Raw genomic sequence first — 22,986 nt, forward strand, 5'->3', positions numbered from 1 at the left:
TGGGGGGGGGGCAGTGGCTGAGCTTTACCCCTTCTGCCGGGGCTGAGGTTGGACTGAACTGTGGAAACCTCCCCTGCTTCCTCTTCCTCTTCTTCTTTGGGTGGCCCTACACCCTTGAACTTCCATGTGCAGTGGTGGCCTGGCCAGGCAGGGTGCCAGTGCATGGCACAGCAAAGCACAGTTGGGCTGGAGGCTCAGCCTGTGCCCATCCCTGCAGCCTTCAGCCTTGTGCAGGGCAGGTTGGGGTGCTGCTCCCTCAGGGATGCTCACCTCCTCCTGCTCCCAGCCCGACCAGGACGAGGAGCTGCCTGGGGAATGTGGGGAGCCAGCTGGAGAGGAACAGCCGGGATGGGAGGGAGCTGCAGCGGCAGCGCCAGCCCCGGAGGAGCCGTGCAGGATGGTGCTGAGCACACCGAGCAGCATCCTGCAGGATGGGCAGATCCAGGAGGTGAGCTGATCCTCCCACCCTCACACACCCTTCCCATGTGCTGCACAGCCATGGCCTCTGTCCTGCCAGGAACTGGCCCAGTGGGAAGCCAGAGGGGTGACACCCCCCTGTTCCCAGGAAGGGGGGTGCTCAGTGTCCCTTGAGGGGGTGCACCAGGGGAGGGGGGGTGGGTGCTGGGGAGACAATGCTTGGGGAGGCATCTCAGAAGGCTTCTCAGGATGACGGTGTTTGAGACGCACCCTGGGAGGCTGCTGGGCGGGCTGGGATCTCGAGGACACCCCGTGGGTGCATGCTCAGGGAAAGGGTGCCTGGGGACTCCTTTTAGGGGGCTGCTGGGGTGGGAGGAGAGCTCTTGAGGAGTTGCTTGGAGCGGGAGGGTGCTCAGTTTGCTGCCTCGGGTGGCCGCTCAGAGGGAGGATGTTTGGGGACACCTCCTGGGGGGGGGGGGGTGTGACTCCGGGCGGGGGGGGGGTGTGTGGGGATGCTCAGGAGCAGCCTGGCAGCTCCAGCTGAGCCCCCTCTGCCCCAGCTGGGCCTCCACCTGCCCCCCCGGCTGACGCAGCAGCCCTGGCACCTGCTGTACAGCACCGGGCGGGACGGCTTCAGCCTGCGGACCCTGTACCGGGCCGGGGGCCGGCCGGGCTCCCCGGCGCTGCTGCTCATCCGGGACACGGAGGCGCAGGTACGGCCGCGCCCGCCCAGCCCGGCGGCCCCGTAGCACTGGGGGGGGCCGGGGGGGGGCGGGGGAGCCAAACCCGGTGCTCCCCGGTGTCTGGGCAGGACGGGTGACACGTTGCGGTGCTGGGGGGGCTCCCCCTGAGCACGGGCGGCGTGTCCCCCCCTCCTCTGCTCCCCCCAGGCCTTCGGCGCCTTCTCCGCCACCGCCCTGCGCTGCAGCAACGGCTTCTACGGGACGGGGGAGACCTTCCTCTTCTCCTTCTCCCCGCAGCTGAAGGTGGGGGCTGCGGGCTGTGGGGTACCCCTAAGGGGGGCTGCTGATGCTCTGGGATCCAGCCAGGCTGGGCGGGGGGTCCTCAGGGTGCTGGGGAGGGGTTGGGGTGACATAACTGCATGTTGGGGGGGGTGTGTGGTGTGTGTCAGCCCCGGTATCCCACCGGCCGCAGCCCCAGGTGGGAGAGACAGAGACCAGCCTGTGGTGCCGGGAAGGGACTCGGGGAAGGGACCTGACCCGGCCAGACATCGCTGGGGACCGGGGCAGTCCCAGCCCGGCATCGGCGGGACGTGGAGGCGGCTCAGAGCCACCTCTGCCCGCACCGCGGGGTCCAGGCGGGGCTGGTGGCAGCTGCCGGTGGTACCAGTGGGTGGCAACCCCCCCCACAGCCCCCTCCCCCCCCGGGGTGGGGGCACAGGACTGCTGGGGATGGCCCAGCACCACGGTGATGCCCGCAGACTCGGCAGCTCTTCCTCTGGAGAAGCAGGACGTGGAGGGGATGGGCAGAGCCCTGGGCTCAGCAGCCCCTGCTGTCCCTCGCAGGATGGGGGGGGGGGCAGGATGCAGACGGGGATGCTGCACCCCAGCCCAGGGCCCCATCCAACCCCTGTCCCCACACAGGTGTTCAGGTGGACGGGCAGGAACAGCTTTTTTCTGAAGGGGGATGTGGACCTGCTGATGGTCGGTGGGGGCAGGTAGGAGCTTTGGCAGCCCCAGGGGATCCCCAGCCCCAGTGGCCATGGGGGCCGCGATGTCCTGAGGCCAGGCTGCTCTGCAGAGCTGGCTGTGGGGTGGTGGTTTGAACTCAGGAACATCAGTGGAGGTTGTCCAGCAGCACAGGCCATTTCGTGCCCCAACCCTTGTCCCTGGCATCCTGGACAGGAGGGACTGGTAAGGGAGGGGGCTGGGGAGGTCTCCAGGCAGGGTTGGGGACCCTCAGCTGACCATGCTGCTGGCACCTTCCCAGCGGGAGATTTGGGCTGTGGCTGGATGAAGACCTGCACCACGGGGGCAGCCATCCCTGTGAGACCTTTGACAACGAGAGCCTCTCGCCCCAGGAGCAGTTCTGTGTCCAGGATCTGGAAGTGTGGGGCCTGGCCTGACCCCACCTCCCACACCTGGGGACAAAGGAGCCACAGGTGGGGGGCAGGGAGGATGCTTTCGGACCGACATCTCACAGAGCTCTTCACCACCAGCACTCGCTGAGCCTGGCAGGACAATGCTCAGCCTGGTCCTGCAGCCCTCCACCCTGTCCCCATTTCACGTGCCAAGAGCCCGTGGGGGCAGCGTGAGGTCACACTCCCCCCCCCAGTGCTGCTGCCACCATGCCGGGGTCCCCGGGGTGGCTGCAGGACCAGCCCCACGATGGCACCGAGCACCAGCCTGGCCAGGACGCCGATGGGCCCCAGCAGGAGGACGGCAGTGCAGTGGGACCCAGTGTCACCAGACAGCGTCAGGCTGCAGGACACCAGCAGGACGGGACAGGCCCGGCAGCCTCTGCCCCACCAACCGTGGCCCCTGGGGCTGGTGCTGCCAGGCAGGAGCCGGGACCAGCGCCAATACACGGGCAGAGCTGCGCTCGGGCCTCGCGCTCCAGCCTCGCGCTCGGGCCTCGCGCTCCTCGTGGCACCAAGGAACAGCGCCGGGAAGTCACGCGAAGCAGGTCCTGGGGAGCAGCCCCAGGGCCATGGGCAGCAGCCCTGGAGCTGTGGGGTGCTGGCCAGACCCTGCCCCAGCCCGCAGCAAGCTTGGGTGGTCACCCCAGGGCGCTGCTTCAGGCCCAGCCCACTCTCCCTGCCCACCCTGTGAGCTCCTGAGCTGCCTCCTGCTGTGCCAGGCATCTCACCGCAGCCTCCTCTCAACAGGGAGGGGACAAGAGCCTTCCCTCTGGCCCAGCTCCTGCTGCCCCTTCCCTGGATGATGGGGCCTGGCTTCTTGTTCCTGGATGCCAGGCCAGGTCTCCTCCTCCACCATCCCACACCCCCTCCAGAGCAGCAGGACTGGCCCCACAGATGGGATTCAAGGCGGGGATGGGGGTTTCCACATGAGGACAAGGGCCTGTCTGGTTTGGCCACATGGGATTGATTCTGGGAGTGGGGCTTGGCACAGAGCTGACCATCACCCCACAGCCTCACCCCTGCCAGCTCCTGCCCCAATCCTGCAGCCATGTGAAGCCAACCAAGCCAAGGCCACGTTACTTTACACTTTACACCTTACACAGACCTGGATGAACTTCACCAGCCATGCCCCTGTAGTGTGTGATGTCCCCCACAGCCCTTTGGAGATGCCCCATCTCCCTCCTGCCATTCCATTGCTCTGCCCCTCTCCAAAGTCATTTCCCAAGCTTGGGAGCAGCCTCATCCCTGACCTTCAGCTGCAAGAGCTGCTCCTGCTCCCCACTCACCTCTCCCCCTGAAGATGCTCCCTCCTGCCCCAGCCTCCCCGCAGCCATCACCCCACCCTGGCACCCAGCTCAGCCCCACTGGGACAGTGACAAATGTCATGAGCTGTCACTTCCTTTGGCCCCTCCAGCCCCAGACCCTGGCAGGACCCTGGTCCACCCCTGGCTGTGGTTTCACCCCAAGGCACGAGGGGAGGGCTGGGGTTTGGGGTTCCCTTCAGGAACACGTCTGGCTGTGTAGCCCTGGGCAGCAGCATCGCTTGTAGTGAAGTTCACAGGCTGCAATTCCTTCAACTACCAGTAAAATCACCACTGATAAATTTATTCTTAGTCCAGAGAGGCTCAGATTAACAGGATTCAGAGAAAAGCTTTGTCTCAGAACTCAACATTAAGTAACAACTTTTGCTTAAACATAAGCAAAAGCATTTCCCACAGATAAAGTGCACCTTTTCTTAACAGATTCACAACAAACCCAGCAACAGAGTTACATTCTCCTGACCAGGACTTGATTTTATGCAGATGGGGAGACAAATGCCCACACTCTGTGGTGATGCTTCCTGAAGGGTACAGAAGCTTTGACAGGGTCACAGCCCCTTCCTGGAGCTCCCCAGCCCCTGCTAAAGACAGGAACAGCAGCTGCACTGCGAGCACAGGGGGGTGAGAAAGCAGCAGGGAGCAGAGCAGCACCAGACTCCTCCAACAGATGGAATCCAAGGCTGGGAACGCTCCTTCTCCTCCCCTCTGCCCACCAGCTCTCAGCTCCTGGGAGAAGCTGGGTGAAAGAACCGTGCTGGGCCACACAGCTCTGCCCTGACCTCCCACTGCCTTAGTCTGTGGAGCTGACAAGTTACCCAGCCTGGGGCCAGGAGCTGAGGGGGCACCCAGCCTGGGGGGCAGGAGCTGAGGGGTCACCCAGCCTGGGGGGCAGGAGCTGAGGGGTCACCCAGCCTGGGGGCAGGAGCTGAGGGGGGTTACCCAGCCTGGGGGCAGGAGCTGAGGGGTCACCCAGCCTGGGGGCAGGAGCCGAGGGGGGTTACCCAGCCTGGGGGCAGGAGCCGAGGGGGGTTACCCAGCCTGGGGGGCAGGAGCTGAGGGGGCACCCAGCCTGGGGGGCAGGAGCTGAGGGGGCACCCAGCCTGGGGGGCAGGAGCTGAGGGGTCACCCAGCCTGGGGGCAGGAGCTGAGGGGTCACCCAGCCTGGGGGCAGGAGCTGAGGGGGGTTACCCAGCCTGGGGCCAGGAGCTGAGGGGTCACCCAGCCTGGGGGCAGGAGCTGAGGGGTTACCCAGGCTGGGGGGCAGGAGCTGAGGGGTTACCCAGGCTGGGGGCAGGAGCTGAGGGGTTACCCAGCCTGGGGGCAGGAGCTAAGGGGTTACCCAGCCTGGGTGCCAAGACTGAACACCCAACGTCCCTTTCCCTATTCAGAGGGACCGATCCAGAGCTCACTCCCATTTCTGAGCTGCTGAACCCCCTGCTTTGCACTGTTACTTCTGAGGATGGGCTGTTAGCAGCTCCCAGGCTCTGTGCAGTGAGAGCAGAGCAGCCTTTCTCTTGGACCTGAGCAAAATGGGAAGGAAAAAAGCTTTTCCTTGGTTGCTTTTTCAAGCAGGTTTAGCAGCACTCCCACCAGTGCTGCCCTAGAGGGGAAGGAAAGAAAAGAAAAGAGCCAGAACCTTACAGTTCTACAAGGGAAAGGAAAATTACACAGGAACAGCAGAGATCCAGAGACACAGGGGAAGGATACATGGACCAAGGAATTCCTGAAGAACCTGCCCACCTAGCAGAGTGCAAGGTGGGAACAAGGTGCACTTGGTGCAAGGATGAGCAGAGCCAGAGCAGCCCCGGGGGAGCTCCGTGCCCCTGCCCACCCAGCAGTGCCCCTCCTGAGCAGCTTCTGCACTTCAGTGTAAGAGTAAAAAAAGACAACATTCAATGTATCAAAAATACACTATAAAACAATAAAAGGCTGCATGTCACTGCAATGCATTGTCACCCCAACCCAGCTGTGGTTGGACAAGAGGCCAGCATCTTCACCCATCTTTCTGAACGCCACAGGGGTCCTCTTCAGCTACTAAAAGGATTCCCCTCTCCTTTTTATTTCTTCAAAAGAAATCAATGGTGCTGTTCCTGCAGATGCCACCTGTGGTTATTGTGAAGTTCTACCACCCTGCTGTAGGTTCAGAAGCACGTGTACCCCCACCCCAAGCCCCAAGCCCTGAGCTGGAGGTTTTGCTGCTAGCTCATGGAGTACCACCCTCACCTTCAGAGGGGTCAGGAGAAGAGGAACACTAAGGTGTCTTTGGCACTTCTTGTAACAACAATGAATTGCAGCTGTTCAAGCTTCCCTTGCCCCACAGTGTCAGTACATTCACAAGGAAATGAGGAAGGAGTTTGCTCTGCTGTCATCAGTCAGGAATTTTTTGAAGTCCACTTGGAATAAGCACTTTAAAAGTCCCTACATTAAAACATACTGTACTGTAAAATGCATTTCTGCATTGTTCCATAAATCCTTACAGTCCATCCAATCAGCTTTTTAAAAGGGTTGCTGCTCAGGTCTCCTCATCTGCTGTGGAAGCAGGCTGAACACAGCCAAACAGAGACATGCTACTTGCTAAAGGGCAGCCTCTGTTTGCAGCTGGGTTCTAAGGCTCTCTTGTGCTCATCATCTCTCATGTTATTCCAGCTTTTCTTCATTGGAGTTAAATGAGGGGCAACCACATCGCTGTCCTGTTGTTAAGAGTCAGAAGGCATTACTGTTAGCACATTTGATTTGCTTTCTCTCCCAAAACAGGGGAAAGAAGTGCTGTCAACAGAAACAAATACAGCCAAGGCCCCAGAAGCCCTGTGTGTGAATCACCAGGCACAGGGGAGATGCAAACAGCTGCAGTCAGTGGTGAGCATCTAGTGGGGAGAAAAGATTCCCCCCCCCAAACCTGAGAAGCTTCACCACCAGTGGGTCACCTCTTCCTGAACTGCTACCAGCAAACCTAGGAAGGTCAGCAGGGACACTGGAACAGCAACTGGGATCTCTAAGTGTTCCCTTCAAACTCCCCACAGCACCTCATGGAACAGCACTGCAACCCACCAGCTGCCTGGGGGCTGAGCCCTCACCTCCCACTGCCCTGAGACACCAGGCTGCCCTGTGGCACAGCTGGAAGGCACAGCTGGAAGGCACAGCTGGAAGGCACAGCAAGCTGCTGCCTTCACAAAGGGTCTCCCTCCAGCCCTGAGGGGGCAGCAGGGATTAAACACCAGCCCAGCAAGCTGGCAGCCAAGCCTTGGGGCTTTTGTTTTGCTTTGAGATGGGTTGGGAGCAGCAGCACTGGGGTGCTGCCAGGCTGACTCCTCAGCTCTGCCCTCAGAGGGGCTCCAAAGGAGGATTATCATATGGTGAGAGATGTACATAAATACACACACACAGAGTGCCTGGCAGTGTAAGCAGGTGCTCTAGAAGGAAGAGGTGCTCATCTCCTCAGACAGACACGTTCACCTCATGCCCAGGCACCCCAAGCTCCACCAAGGGAGCAGTGAGCTCTCTGAGCACCCAGGGCCTGGGAGATGGATACACCTCAACTAGAAGGGGTTTACAGGGGACAGCCATACCCTATGGGCAGAGAAAGCCTGTTGTTGCTCCATCCATTGTAAAAAGCCCTTCTGAGATGAGCTGCTCTCAAAGGACAGGGCCAGAAGCACGATGTGAGCAGGAGCCTTACAGGGAGCTGCTCGTGCCTGCAGCTCCAGCACACAGAACACCCATCTCCTGGGGGTCTTTCACTGCAGAGGATGTAGCCCTTTCCCCAAATGAGACTTGCAGGTGTCTCTCTAGCAACTAAGAGGCAAAGTTGGGGATTTTAACCTATATGATGAAAAGGGAACCCCCCCCCAGCAAATTTTAATACAAGCATTGCCTTTGCTTGGAGGCTCCATCCCAGGGTGGGGGAAATACCTGAAAAACCCCAGGGAACTGAAGCCAGCTGTTCCCTCCCCTGGTACAGCTACAGGACACACCAGATTGAAAGCCAACCACATGGAACACGATGCCAGCACATCCATCAGACCTCCTGACACCTCCAGCCTCAAAGCCCCAAGGCTCACGTGTGCCAGAGCCTTTTCTGAGTAAAACCTTCTTGACAGAACCATCACTGGTTCCCTCCAGCCATGAGGTTTGTCACCATGTTCCTGCAGGTGCTTCCCACTCTCCCTCAGAGCAAAGGGTCTGATGGGGAATCTCCTGCACAGGAGTGAGTTTAACAGCTGGTGAACAAGGATGGAAAGGAGGGAAAGCAATAGAACTGATCTGACTTCTTTCCTAGGTCTTCTAATCTCTCAGTGCTGTCATACCTGAGCATCTAGGACCCAGGAGTGCCCATGCAGGTACTAACACCATTGTGGAAACCTGACTTTTCAAATGACCTGGGTTAAATCCCTGTGATCCCACCACTCCTTCAGCGACAGTGAAGCACTCCCAGATGTGCACCTGAGTGCCAAGTTGTTTAAAGAGCAAGCTATGACAAAGAGCTCTGAGAACAAGAGGAGCAAGGTGTGGATTTGTTACCTGTGGTTTGGTGAAATCATTCTCTATGCACCACTGGATAAAGTACTGTTTGGCAGCTGAAATAACATCTGGATCCTGACTCTTGCAGTAAACCCGGATAATCTGCTCTGCAAACCTCATGGGTAAAAGCTTTGAAACCTGTGAAATAAAGAAATAAGCTTCAGTATTTCTTGGAATTAAGAGTCTGCTGAACTTCACCTGAATGCTGCCATCACAAAGCAGCAACAAACACCCCATCACCACCACAATCCATCAGCTTTATCCAAACCAACTGCCTTTTCCTCAGGCTCCCAGTGCATTCAAGTGAAACTCTGCTCATCCACAAAGGCTGCCAGGTTTGCAGGTCAGGGCAGCACAGCCAAAGACCTGCAAGGATGCAGGTTCCATGACTTCTCCACAACTCCTGGAGGAGCTGCTGTGAAGGAGTGAGGGCTGCAGTGCCTTCCAGGGCCAGCTGGGAAGAAGATGCCCTTCAGAAGCCAGCTGAGGAGAGTAAAGGCCTACCTGCTCTTTGCTGATCTTGACTGCCTTGGAAGGGTCAGCCTTGCAGTAGAAGAGGACGTTATCGATGGGATTCTGTTCTTTCATTCCATAATCCATGTTGATAACCTTGCATGGAAGCCACAGGCAGGACATGTCAGTGTCTGCCCCGAATTTCCACCCCAACCACAAAGGATACACACAGAACACCTGCCAGTGCCACTCCTCAGAGTCATTAACAAATGATTGCTTAATAAAGCAATCTGGTATTCTCATTTTGTATCTGTTCTTCCACCACCTCTCATGCTGAAACTGCCAGGGGGATATTCACATTTACACCAGCCAGCTCCCAGTCACGCTCTGAAACACTCTGGTTTCAAACTGGGCACATACTGGTGGTCCCTTGCCAGCCTGTGCCCCTCTGAAACACACAACCCACAGAGGCAGCAGTGGAGCTGAGAGTTTAAACATGAGGTTTAGCCAATATTTCTATCTGCTTGGGACATCAGCAGTCTTGTGGAGAGCAGAGAGGAGCTGGCTTCCCTGTGACCTCAATCTGTGGGACAGGGAAAGCCAGAGTCATCAGAGACAGCAAAGCAAACTGCTACAGCTCTACCCAGCCTGAAGTGCCTCTTCAGGGCAAGGGAGCTTTGGAAGTGATTTGTGATGTACTGAATGGAAAACCAGCTGTTAGAAACACCCAGAATTAGCCAAGAATTCTGCTCAAGCTCTGTCTCCTTCCCACCTGTGCTGGCCTGAGACTGAGCTCAAGGTGCTCCATGCAGAGGACAGAACCCAGGAGCGACTGCCAGGCACCAGACATGCCCTGCCAGAAGCCTGGCAGCCACTCTGCCTGTTACCCACCCACTGTGCTCCATGCCTCTGCATCCCACAGCTTCACATCCAACAGCTCTGCATCCCAGGGCACTGTTCCTACACTGCTGCCTTCAACACCCACAGGTTCCCCACTGCTCCTTGCCAGAGCAGGGACAGCCCCAGGAGAGCTGTCCACACTCCAAGCACAGGAAGCCTTGGAGGGGGAGCTGGGTGCTCTGGGGGGCTGGTGCTGGGCAGCCAGGACAGCATTTCTGGGGCAGCCCCAAGGCTTTGCTTTCTGGCTGCCAATATACTGAAGCATGTACCCAGTTCTGGCTGGGCTACACAGAGCCCTGTGTGATGGAGAGCTTCTACTCTGACCCTCCTCCAAGAGATACTTACATCAATTATGAAATCTTCAGCCTTCAGCTCCACATCTGGAGGATCCTTTTCTGGCTTGGAATGGGCAATGCCTTCTGCCAGGTTGTTATTCTGCAAAGAGACAGCAGCTCAGAGTCCAGTTATGCACCATCAGCTCTAGATACAAAGCTTCCATTTCTCTGCAGCCTGACAGACCCTCCTGGCAGCAGCAATCTCTTCCAATCCTTGTGTCCCTCAGCAAAAAGTTCCCTGCCAATTTTTAGCAACACAACAAGCTTATACAACTGAGAAGACCCAAATACTGCCAGGCCATGGAGGATCACAAGAAGAAAGGTGGGAGAGGGTCCATCCAGGATGTTGGGATCTCCAGGGAGGCAGAAAAGCAGCACCTTCAAGCAGATGTTCTACTGAGACAAAGGAGTTCTGGTCCCCAAAGCTGAGCACTACACACATTGGGTTTTCACCTGAGGCTCCCAGCCTCCAATAAAACTTCTGGAACTTCACATGGAAACGTGTTTAAAAAGAGCCCAGGAGACAGACAAGACCAGTAACATCACTGCTCAGAGCAGCAAGCTCCCAGGCAAGGTTTGGAGCAGGGGGTGAGCTGCTTCAACAGCCCAGACCCAGACCCAGGGTTTGCCTGGTTTTGGACCCAAGAGAATATTCCCTGCTGCCAGCAGGGTGAAGGCCAGGCAGAGGAGCACAGTGTGGTGGAGAGCTCATGGCAATGTGTGAGTCCTCTTCAGCAGGATGGAGAAGCTGCCTGCTTGCCCTCATCCAGGGCAAGATGCAAGATTTGGTGAAGCAGGATTTCCTGGGAGCAAGAGAGGAGAAAAGCTTCAAGTGCAGCCCAGAGCATCCAGGAGACAGGTCCAGAAGGGAAGGAATCCCACTAACAGCATCTACCTCACTGTGGATTTGTCCATGGCAAAGGCAGGGAGCCTGCTAAGAGCAGCAGGGAACCCCACACACTGCCAGGCTGAGGGGCCTGTGGCTCCCTCTGACTCAAGAGGCCCAGGAAAGGTCTGGAGAGCAAACCCAGAGGAGAGAACTGCCAGGAGGCAGCTGCAGGCAGCAGCCTGTGTGTCAGCAGTTCTGTTTCTAGCCAGTGGCTGAACAGACACACACTTTCTTCTTCTCTTTGCTGTTGTTTGCAGTTTTTGTTGTTGTTTTTGGGGGTGGTTTTTGTTATATTTTTAATAATTCTTCCAGTTTGCAGTAACTTAGCTTTGGGTTTAAGACTTTGCACCTGTTTGGGATGTTCCCCCAGCTCTGGCCAGCTTGAGGATCACAAAGCTGGACAGGCCTTTGAGCAACCCAATCTAGTTAAAGATGTCCCTGCTCACTGCAGAGGGGTTGGATGAGATGACCTCCCTTTAAAGGGCCCTCCCAGCCCAATCCAGTCTGATCTAAGTTTGGGTCCTCAGCACTGAGGAGTGGAACAGGTCACCACTCACCTCCAGCACTTCAGAGGAAGCAGAGCCTCCAACACCCCCCTACCAGGTAAGCCCTGCCCCAGAGGCAGAAGAACTGTCCCCCCCACCCATCAGCTGAGCACCAGAAGCTGAGAGCATCACCTGGGGACACTGAGGCACCAGCAGCCATCCAGCCTCCCTCACAGCAACAGGCTCCAGGCCTGTTCAGAGGTGGAACTCACACAGCTCCCCCTCCTGCCACCTCCTGACTCCTCAGGCTGCCTGTCCTGAAAGGGCAGAAACTTCACCCTGCACAAGCCCTTCATGTTTCCCTTCCTCCTATTGCTTCCTTTTTTTCTCATTCATATGGATTCTCTTACTGCTTTTTCTTGGCCAGAGAACACAAGCAAACCTTCCCTTCCAACAGCAGTAAGACAGCCAGGAGTCCTCCTCTAACCTTGTTCTTCAAGAGCTGAATTACTTTTATGATGGCTTTCCAGGTACAGCAGCCACTTCTGGAAATGTGACATGGAAAATGTGAAGCATGGTGGCTGAGGTTCAGAGATAATCCTGGAATCCCAGACTGGTCTGGGTTGGAAGGGACCCCAAGGGTCACAGAGCTCCAACCCCCTGCCACAGGCAGGGACACCAACCTCCAGGCCTGGATATACACAAGGTTGCCCAGGGCCCCATCCAACCTGGCCTTGAACACCCCCAGGAATGAGGCACCCACCCCCTCTCTGGGCAGCCTGTTCCAGCCCCTCACCACTCTCTCTGGAAAGAACTTCCCCCTAATATCTCATCCAACCCTTCCCTCCTTCAGCTTCATCCCATCCCCCTTGTCCTGCCAGTCTCTGCCCTTTAACAAGCTGATTCCCTCCTGTTCCTCTGCTCCCTTCAGGGACTGGGAGGCTGCAATGAGGTCCCCCCACAGCCTTCTCTTCTCCAGGCTGAACCAGCCCAGCTCCCTCAGCCTCTCTCCATAGGGGAGCTGCTCCAGCCCTCTGATCCTCTCTGTGGCTCCTCTGACCCCTCTCCAACAGTCCCACATCTTCCTTGTACTGGGGGCCCCAGCTCTGGACACAGGACTCCAGCTGGGGAGGGCAGAGCAGAGAGGGACAATCCCCTCCCTGTCCCTGCTGCCACCCCTCTGCTGATGGAGCCCAGGATCCCATTGACCTTGTGAGCTGCAGGAGCCACTGTTGGCTGATGAATGAACTGATTGTTTTGGTAACATGGCACATAGAGAGAAGCTGAGCTGAAGTAACACCAGCTGATACACCACTTCAGAAGCCAGAGGGCAGCAGCTGCACAGATGGCTGATGAGTACCCTGAAAAGCAAACACTGGAAAAAAATACCTGTGTGCTCACACTAAGTACAGAACTTAATACCAAGAAATTCAGAAGTTCCCTTTGCCATGTGTTCTCACAGGAATGGTGACCCCAGGCTAATGTGTTCTGTGCTGTTTAGGAATTGGAACAAGCCCAGGGTGACAGCAAGAACCCACTGTAACAAGTGTCTGCAATTCTGTCTTCTCCAGAAAACAGGTTTTGTTCCTGCAAACACTGCTGGAATAGTGAACCTCTGAATTCCCACCTCTTGCCATGCTTTTGGCTGTTTGCAGCCTGAACTCTTCCCAGTTTCCTAGAGTCTGTCTCCTGGCTCAGCTCCATCAAGACAGAAGGAGAGCTCTGGACTTGGAGCAGCAAGAACAGCCACACAAACCCCTTCCAACCCAAACAGAACCCACAGAGAGCCAGAGCCAAAAGAGAGTCAGCAGAGACCAGCTGTACAGGGCCAGGCTCTGTAAGCTTCCACATTACCTTTCCAACCTCCCTCACTGTCTCAGGCTGGGTCTCCCCCAGGAACCTGTACAGCTCCCGGCGCTCGATCTTCCGCAGGATCTCTCGTGCCTCCTGCAGCTCCGGGCTGCTGGAGTGCAGGATATCCAGGTAGATGTTATCTGCCAAAGTTGCATTGATTTGGGTTAAAAATGTCACAATCCAGTGTCACAGCAAAGGTTAAAGCAACAAGAAAAACTGCTGGTTCAGGACAGGTAACTGCAGAGAGCGACTGACACAGCCTGAGAGCTGAGGAGATGCTGACACCACCACCCTGAGTGTCAGACTTCTAACAGCCCTGGCTGGAAAAGACCAGTTAAGTCTCAGCCCTGCACCAGGCTGTAGCATTTCACTGGGAATGGCTTCCTCCTCTTTAGCCAGTCTGGTCCCAAGGGTCGGGGCAGTGCTCTGTGGTGCCCAAGAACACAGCACACCAAGGGGCCGCTCCTGCCGCCACACCACAGGGACACACACCAGGGAGGGACACACACCGTGCCTGCCCCCCACCAGCACCAGGGGGGAGACACAGGACCCTTCTGATGCAGGCACAGCAGGTCAGTTATTTCTGGCTGCCCTGAAGGCTGCTGCTGGCAGGAGGCTGCTCACCTGCCACCACCAACACAGCCAGGCTCTGGCTACAGGCGCTGCTGGGCCAGACGCACCCAGGCAGCCTGGAGGTGCCAGGGGCTCTGCAGTGCCCCAAGGGCTACAGCAGCCTGGAGGTGCCAGGGGCTCTGCAGTGCCCCAAGGGCCACAGCAGCCTGGAGGTGCCAGGGGCTCTGCAGTGCCCCAAGGGCCACAGCAGCCTGGAGGTGCCAGGGGCTCTGCAGTGCCCCAAGGGCCACAGCAGCCTGGAGGTGCCAGGGGCTCTGCAGTGCCCCAAGGGCCACAGCAGCCTGGAGGTGCCAGGGGCTCTGCAGTGCCCCAAGGGCCACAGCAGCCTGGAGGTGCCAGGGGCTCTGCAGTGCCCCAAGGGCCACAGCAGCCTGGAGGTGCCAGGGGCTCTGCAGTGCCCCAAGGGCCACAGCAGCCTGGAGGTGCCAGGGGCTCTGCAGTGCCCCAAGGGCCACAGCAGCCTGGAGGTGCCAGGGGCTCTGCAGTGCCCCAAGGGCCACAGCAGCCTGGAGGTGCCAGGGGCTCTGCAGTGCCCCAAGGGCCACAGCAGCCTGGAGGTGCCAGGGGCTCTGCAGTGCCCCAAGGGCCACAGCAGCCTGGAGGTGCCAGGGGCTCTGCAGTGCCCCAAGGGCTACAGCAGCTCAGAGGTGCCAGGGGCTCTGCAGTGCCCCAAGGGCCACAGCAGCTCAGAGGTGCCAGGGGCTCTGCAGTGCCCCAAGGGCTACAGCAGCCTGGAGCTGCCAGGGGCTCTGCAGTGCCCCAAGGGCTACAGCAGCTCAGAGGTGCCAGGGGCTCTGCAGTGCCCCAAGGGCCACAGCTGGCTGGGAGGTGCCAGGAGCTCTGCAGTGCCCCAAGGGCTACAGCAGCCTGGAGCTGCCAGGAGCTCTGCAGTGCCCCAAGGGCTACAGCAGCCTGGAGCTGCCAGGGGCTCTGCAGTGCCCCAAGGCCTACAGCAGCTCAGAGGTGCCAGGGGCTCTGCAGTGCCCCAAGGGCCACAGCTGGCTGGGAGGTGCCAGGAGCTCTGCAGTGCCCCAAGGGCTACAGCAGCCTGGAGCTGCCAGGAGCTCTGCAGTGCCCCAAGGGCTACAGCTGGCTGGGAGGTGCCAGGGGCTCTGCAGTGCCCCAAGGGCTACAGCTGGCTGGGGTGGCTCCCAGAACGCTGCAGAAGCCATGAGCCTCATCAACACACCAACCCAGGGCAGGGTTGATCAAAGTCAGGGACTCCTGCTGTTCCACAAGGAACAGACTGGGTCTCCTCAGCCTGAGGGAGGAGAGGGCAGGGGAAACAAGCTGCCTGTGCACACATCCACTGTGCAAGAGCAGCAGTGGCAAGGACCAGTTTGCTCTCTCATCCTTCACTACAGCTGGGATCTGCTGTCAAATCAGGAGGCAACAAGTTAAAACCCAAGGTGGCTCTTCACCCACCATGGGAGAAAGCTAGAGGAGTCTCTGCTGCAGATCTTCACAGAAGCTGATCATTTGCCAGGATCCAAGAGGCAACTGGCTGGTTTCACAGCAGCATTACTCATCATGGACAAACCAGCCTGCTGTCCTCTCAGAAGCCCCTAGGGTGCTGCCACTGGAGTCAGGCAAGGAAGTGCCTTGGTTTAAGAGAACATACTTGCCCTTCAGGTCCACTGTTTACAGAGGATGTTGGCATACTCCTCACACCCTCCCCTTGCTGTTCAAGTCTCCTTGTTGAACAGAACAAGCCCAGAGGCTGGCTAAGAGGCAGGGAACAGGCCTGTTCTCCTGGCCCTGAGCTATGGTCCTCACCAGGTACTACAGGTCAGCAGGCAGCTACAGCAGGACCTGGTGCTAACCTGCAGGCACAGACCAGAGAGCTCCAGGGAGCAGATCTCAGCCCATTAAGAACCTGACCCCAGTTCTTGCCTTTCTGCCCAGCTTTCCACAGCCCAACAGTGCAGCTTGTGCTCTCAGGGAGCTGCTGCCCCTCACAGGCAGCCCCTCCTCCTGTGCAGGCCCATGGTGATGCTGAACATGGCTGTGACAGACAGAGGATTGCCAGCAGAGGCCTTTAGCAGGACACAGCTTAAGGCACACAGGATCTCCTGCAACAGTTCCCTTGGCTTCTGTCAGTTTGTCCAGGGAGGAAAGTGAAATTTTTGAGGCTCTCAGCTGGCTCAGGAAAGGTGCCCTGAGGGTCTTTGTGAGCTGCAGCTCACAGGTGCTGCAGGAGCTGCCAGTACCCTCTGAGCAGCAGCCTTTCCCATCCATCCCCTGTGATGCACAGAGCTGGTAAGGGCACAGCACTGAACACTCCCACAGAGGAATCCTGATGTGCCTCAGTGGAGACCAGGAGACAAATCCAAGACACCACAGTGGTGGGAAACAGTGGGACTATGTAAGAGGACACAGCACAACTCAAGCCAGTTTCACAGAATAGAACCAGAGAATCTCTAAGGTTGGAAAAGACCTGTAAGATCATCAAGTCAGTCTACCACCAGGTCAACTAAAACCATGTCCTGGGGCCTCACAGCTCCACATGTTTCAAATCCCTCCAGGGATGGTGACTCCACCACCTCTCTGGGCAGCCTGGGCCAATGCCTGACCACTCTTTTGGTGGAGAAATTGCTTCTGATCTCCAATCTAAACCTCTCCTGACACAACTTGAAGCCATTTCCTCCTGTCTTATTGCTTATTACTTGGGAGAGGAGACCAACCCCCACCTCACTACCCCCTCCTTCCAGGGAGTTGCAGAGCAATCAGGTCTCCCCTCAGCCTCCTCTTCCCCAGACTAAACCCCCCCAGTTCCCTCAGCTGCTTCCCAGATCTGTGCTCCAGCCCCTTCCCCACTCCACTGCCCTTCTCTGGACACCTCCAGCACCTCACTGTCCTCTGGTAGTGAGGGGCCCAAACCTGAACCCAGCACTCGAGGGGCGGCCTCACCAGTGCCCAGGACAGGGGATGGTCACTGCCCTGGCCCTGCTGCCCACACCACTGCTGACACCAGCCAGGATGCTCTTGGCCTTCTTGGCACCCAGGCACACTGCTGGCTCATGTTCAGGTGTTGACCAGCACCCCAAGGTCCTTTTCCAGCAGCCAGCTTTCCAGGCTGCCCCAAGCCTGTGGCGCTGCCTGGGGTTGTTGTGACCAATGTGTCAGACCTGGCACTTGGCTTTGCTGAGCCTCATCTAATGGGCCTCAGCCCATGGATCCAGCCTGGCCAGATCCCTCTGCAGAGCCCTCCAGGAATTCAGTGATTTCTCTGTGTTTCCTCTTCACAGCACTGAGCCAGACCTTCAGAAATGGGACACCAGCACCAGGCTCAGCTTACCTGCTGCACTCCAGAACCGTGCTGGAGTAGCCAGTACCCCAGATGCCTTCAAGCAGCCTGCTGCTCATCTTTTACTCTGTGAGAACCATTCTCACCAGCTCTTATCCAAGCAACCAGAAACTTTCTGTGTCCAGATCTGGGGCCCCCAATAGAAGAAGGATGTGGAACTGTTGGAGAGGGTTCAGAGGAGCCACAAGGATGATTAGAGGGCTGGAGCACCTGCCCTACAAAGAGAGGCTGAGGGAGCTGGGCTGGTTCAGCCTGGAGAAGAGAAGGCTGCGGGGGGACCTCATTGCAGCCTTCCAGTCCCTGAAGGGAGCTTATAAGCAGGAGGGGATTCAACTTTTTAAAAGAGCAGATAATGGCAGGACAAGGGGGAATGGACTAAAGCTAAAGGAGGGAAGGTTTAGATTAGATATTAGGGGGAAGTTTTTTACAGAAAGAGTGGTGAGGGGCTGGAACAGGCTGCCCAGAGAGGGGGTGGGTGCCCCAACCTTGGGGGTGTTCAAGGCCAGGGTGGATGGGGCCCTGGGCAGCCTTGTGTAGCTCCAGGCCTGGAGGTTGGTGTCCCTGCCTGTGGCAGGGGGTTGGAGCTCTGTGACCCTTGGGGTCCCTTCCAACCCAGACCATTCTATGATTCTATGAACAATACACTAAGTTGTTGATACAGTCAGTTTCTTTGGTCATCTTTGCAAGCAGGACAGCAATGTCTCAAGCAAATCAAATCAGAGCCCATCAGAGCCCTCTGAAACCTGCTGTGGGCTCAGTTCCACACTACACCACACCCACAGTACTTCTCTAGCTGATGTAGTATCACTCAGAGCTGACTTATGTCCCCCTGGTGACAAGTGCAGCAAGCTGAGGGCACGGGCAGGACTCCTGCCAGTGCTGTGGGCAGAGATCTGAACGTGCACAGGACATCACAGGCTGGTGCTGCTCTCAGGACAGAAGTGATGTGAACTGGAAGGTCCACAAGAGCCCAGGTCTGCCCAGCATCTCTGCACACAAGCAGCACCAGTGGTGGGCAGGGGCTCACTGTGCCCCCCCCCCACTGTAAAACCAGCAATTTAACCCATACTCATGTTCTTTTACTGGAAAACAGCTCATACCAGTCAATTTGGTGTAGGCCTCCATGTCCTCCATGGCTGTAGATATCTGGTACTGTTTTCCTCCAGAGCCTTCTATTTTAAACACACTGTCTGCTTTTTGAAAGGCTTCTGTGATCCTGGTTTGAGACAAGAGTAAGACTTCAGGACAGCATTGCTCTGACACACCTTGTTACTCAAGTATAAAAACAAACACATTAGAATGTTACAAACAGCAGACAAGGGGTGAAACTGCATCCCAAGCACCCAGCAGGTCGCTCTGTGGCCTGTCCTATCCCCATGCTGCCACTGCACATTCCAACAGCCTTTCCATTTGCTGCAAACAGGTTGAGATCAGGCCTTAACCCCCCTCCAATGAGTGAGTCAGCTTTGCTCTGCCCCAGACCAGGAGTTTAACTTTGCTTAGGTGACTGCAGAAAGCACAGTGACACAGTCACCCAGCTGCCATGAGGCTGGCCCCATCCTTCTCCAGCCTCGGTGCTCCAGGGGTTAAAGCCCAGGTGACACAGAGCTGTGAAGGCACTGTGTGACCAGGGGGTGTTTTCTGTGTGACCAGGGGGTGTTTTAAGGTCAGAGAAACTCATCTTCTGAAGATGAAATTCTTCCAGAGGGCCCTGTGGTTTCAGTGGTTTCAGAGTGCACTGTGGTTTCCAGCCCACGCTCACTCAGACAGGCTCTGCTGTCACCAGGATAAGTCAGGAGTGGAATGTGTGGCTGTTCTACTCCTCAGCTCAGTACTGCCCAGCCTTTGTGTCTTTAGTCTGAGCCTTAGAGGGTCACTAAACCAGGAGCTGAAGCAGGGACAAGTCACTCTCATACCCTTACCATCCTCTGTATTCCATTTTTCCAAACTCATCTGAGGGTTACTCACCAGCCAGGATCCTAACAAGGAAATATTTGGGGATACTAGTATTCCTGCTTTCCAAGAAATGTAGGGAAAATTCTGGACACATCTAGAAAGTGGCACGAAGGCAGGCAGACAGCTGAGTTGGCCCAGGACACAAGTCAGGCCTCAGCTGAGCTACAGGAAGCTTGCCTGTTACTTTACTCTGTTAGTAACCTTCCTCTACTAGCCAGTCAGTCTGAGCTGCAGATAAAGATTTCACTTCAGCAGTCAGCAAGTAGAACACCACAAACACACCCTGGTCCTATGCTTCTTCACAGCTTAAGCCATCTTCCTCTACAGATTTTCACATGGAAGGATGTTTAGATCCTTTTTCTTCATTCCCAGCCTCCAATAAACCTTAAGCACTGATCCTTGCCACAGGAGCTGGGGTATACAGCCCCCCAGCTCCTACTCTAAGCCAGACCTTACTGATCACCTGAGTGTTAGAAACAGATACACAGCTTTGAGAATCTAAAACCAAACTGAATGCAGGGAAAGGAATCACAGCTTCCCAGGCAAGTCTGGGTGGGCTGCCCCCCCAAAACCCCCTCAGGCCCTCCCTGCCATGGGTAGGGACACCCCCCAGCCCAGGGTGCCCCAAGCCCCATCCAACCTGGCCCTGAACCCTGCCAGGGATCCCAGGGCAGCCCCAGCTTCTCTGGACACCCTGTGCCCCCTCCCCAGGAAGGATTTCTGCCTCCCAGCCCCTCTCCATCCCCCTCCTGCAGCTGAAGGCCGTTCCCCTGGGCCTGGCCCTCCCTGCCCTGCCCCTCCCCAGCTCTCCAAGTACAAGGAAAGGATAATACTTGCATGATTTCAATGATGTTGCCAATCTTATGCTGGTACGCTCGCCGGTGCAGGGAGTTCCGCGTGTGGAACATATCATACAAATTCCCAACCTCCTGAATCAAAAAAACCCAGTCACCTTTTACTTCTGACATTGTCTCCATCAGAAAACCCAAACAAGAAAGGAACCAAGTGAGTTGTTTCCTTCCATGTGCAGCACAGAGCAGAACCAGGATTTTTTTCCCCAATTTACCAATATTGAAAGAGGCTCCGGCTGCCGGGGGAGAACAGAGGTGCCAGTGACCCCCCCAGGCAGAGAACAGGAGCTTTTGCTCCTTTAGCAGCCCATCACCACATCCACCTCTGTGAGGGCCTGGGGCAGGATGACAGGCAGCTGATGGCTTTGGGCTGCTGTGCCTCACAGACACTGCCCTGCTGAGCGCTCCCTCGGTCCAGACACGCCGCTTACCTTGTCGCGGGTACAGATATGCTTCTGGTTCTGTACTTCACACACACGAGTGAATTTAAGTAACCGCTTATAATCAAAATTATTCTGGATTCCTAGGTGGTGGCAATCCCTAAAAACATTCCACAGAGAGCGTTTGACAATGAGATGGGGCTGGTCCACACAGTGGCAGTGGGGTTTCGGCAGGAGGACAGGGAACACGAGGTTTTACCTGGCAAAATAATCCCACTTGTCCACGTCGATGCCGTTCTTCTTGTTAGCCACGATCTCATACAGGAAACTCTTCTCCTTTGGCCGACCCAGGTAGGGCCACTGAGATGAGGGGAGGGGCCAAGAAAAAGAGATTTAGAAGAAATCAGCAGCAATAAGAAATTAAAGTGTGGAAAGAACTTCACAACAAGTTTTTCAAGACCATGAGAATACACTTTGGTTTTGGCTGTGATAAACACCCGACACCCAGGGTGGAACACAAAGACAGCCCAAGTTTTCAGCAGCTCTTGGGCATAAGTGGAAATCAGAATGACCCCCCCCAAAGCAGGGGTTAAAGCCAACAAGGAAATCATCAAATCATCACAGCATTAGAAGACAACATCCTGATTTCCACTTATGCCACTTAGAGTGGTGAGGGGCTGGAAGGGGCTGTCCAGAAAGGGGGTGGGTGCCCCATCCCTGGGGGTGTTCAAGGCCAGGTTGGATGGGGCCCTGGGCAACCTTGTGTAGCTCCAGGCTCGGAGGTTGGTGGCCCTGCCTGTGGCAGGGGGTTGGAGCTCTGTGATCCTTGGGGTGCCTCCCAACCCAGACCAGTCTGGGATTCTGTGACTCCATCAGAAATGGAGAACTAGGGCTTAAGCAGCCGACATCCCAGAATATCAGGAAGAATAAAAACCACACTTCCTGCCCTACTAAAGCTTCTGCAATCACCTATGCAGCTTGGCAGAACAGAGCTTTACAACAACTGTTTGGATGCTTCAAACAACAACTGTTTAACCAGCCAGCCCCTTACCCAGCCAGTCCAGAGTGGTAACCCAGCCAGGAGGCCAACAGGAAACCAACGCTGAAATACCAAGACCTGAGTCACATATAAACACTGTTTTCTTGAAGATGTCATTCTTCAGCCAAGAGGAGTCTGTTGTGAAGTGGCCTTGGAATGCTGAGGGGGAAAACAGCACACACAGACACCCAGCCTGTGTGTTGTACCCCCTAGGGGAAGGTTACAGCTGCATCGGGTGGCAGCAGGTGTGTAGGTGGCAGGAAGGGAGCACATCACAAATAGAATGAGTCTGTGCTTATCACAAGGAGCTCTGCTCCTGGGACAGTGTTCAGGACACTGCCTGTGTCTGCCACACAAACAGCCCCACATCAGGACCAGGCGGCTGCCACGCGACAGCCTCGCAGCATCACAGAGGAGCCTGTGCTGGGGCAAGACCCTGTGGTATGAGCACCCATGGGACATCCTGCAGCCCAGCACCAGGAGGGTGGCAGGCTCACCATCACTGTGTGTGACACTGCTGGGAAACAGGCACAGGATCCAAACAAGGAAAAGCTGACACTGCACAAGAACCTGGCCCGAGACCAGTGGCACAAGATTTATGTGCAAACCAGTGTGTCCAAGGCAACTGGCAAACTCTGTGGATTAATATCCCCTTCATGGAAGACCCCAGAGTGAATTTTATTACTCTAAGCTCCCCATGTCTGCCATGAGAGCACTGGAGGACACACAGCAGAAGTGCACACTGCTGCAGCTACAAGGAGTGCTAATGTTTGAGGGTGATTCCTTTGGGACAGCACACACTTTCTGATTAGGACCAGACTGTCACTAGGGCTCCCACTGACAGGTTCTTTATGCTGGCAGCAACTGAATGAATGGGTGTCCTTGAAGACATGAAAACCACTGAGGAGTGTAAAGTGAGGAGAGAGGACTTAATTCTTTCATAGAATTGCAAGTATTCACAGTCACTATCCCTTCTTCCTTGCCCCCTGAGGCAGCACATCTCTCCTCCCCTCCTCCATGCCTGTTACTGCAGTGAATCCCAAGCAGTTTGCTACTCTCATCAAAGCTGCTGTGGCTCCAGCACTTTGGCCATGCTCTGCATTGCTCATTGCCTCATCTCTGCCTGGTTTGTTACCCATTATCAGCTTGTTACCCTACACTATCTCCATGGTTTCTTCACAGCACTACCTGGAAACACACCCTCCCATCACCACCACTGGCAGAGGTCCATGCAGCACACAGGCTGTTCTCCTCACCCAGCCATTTCAAGTTCCCATTAAAGATTCAGTTCTCCCAATCTCATTCCAGGGAATTAGGCTCACTAGACACAAGTAACATTTAACAGGTAGGAGCTTCTCAGGAGATGACAGCACATAACACAGTGACACTATTGCCTTCTGCCAGCACTGTAAGGAGTAACACTATGCTTCTCTAGCTCCTCTTGTGAGGGGATTCTCAGGCTTTCATGGGGCCTGAGAATAAAATAATAAAACACAGCAGAAGCAAAAGTTCCCTCCTCTTTCAGTAACATTGAAGACATTTACTGGGA

The 22,986-nt window shown here is 56.3% G+C and overlaps 2 protein-coding genes across 2 annotated transcripts in view; one reads left to right on the plus strand and one right to left on the minus strand.

Moving 5' to 3' along the window:
- Positions 1-262: 262 nt before the first annotated feature.
- Positions 263-2,745, plus strand: TLDC2 (TBC/LysM-associated domain containing 2; the record flags this gene model as incomplete). The annotated part of the gene is made up of 5 exons (XM_084271740.1): positions 263-448; positions 978-1,130; positions 1,308-1,403; positions 2,022-2,095; positions 2,368-2,745. 5 exons carry the CDS (start codon positions 263-265, stop codon positions 2,501-2,503), a joined length of 645 nt encoding a protein of 214 aa, XP_084127866.1. The 3' UTR covers positions 2,504-2,745.
- Positions 2,746-4,102: 1,357 nt separating this feature from the next.
- SAMHD1 (SAM and HD domain containing deoxynucleoside triphosphate triphosphohydrolase 1) overlaps positions 4,103-22,986 on the minus strand; it is a gene marked incomplete at its 5' end in the record, with an annotated part of 30,060 nt that continues 11,176 nt past the window's right edge. Inside the window, 9 exons of the mRNA XM_084271388.1 lie at positions 4,103-6,527; positions 8,356-8,493; positions 8,860-8,964; positions 10,054-10,143; positions 13,272-13,411; positions 18,312-18,427; positions 20,005-20,096; positions 20,450-20,558; positions 20,658-20,758. Of these exons, the coding sequence (XP_084127514.1) occupies positions 6,405-6,527; positions 8,356-8,493; positions 8,860-8,964; positions 10,054-10,143; positions 13,272-13,411; positions 18,312-18,427; positions 20,005-20,096; positions 20,450-20,558; positions 20,658-20,758 (1,014 nt within the window). The 3' untranslated portion in view covers positions 4,103-6,404. The remainder of the gene's footprint in view (positions 6,528-8,355; positions 8,494-8,859; positions 8,965-10,053; positions 10,144-13,271; positions 13,412-18,311; positions 18,428-20,004; positions 20,097-20,449; positions 20,559-20,657; positions 20,759-22,986) is intronic.

The sequence above is a fragment of the Gallinula chloropus genome (assembly GCF_964237585.1).
Source record: "Gallinula chloropus genome assembly, chromosome: 16".
Lineage (NCBI taxonomy): Eukaryota > Metazoa > Chordata > Aves > Gruiformes > Rallidae > Gallinula > Gallinula chloropus.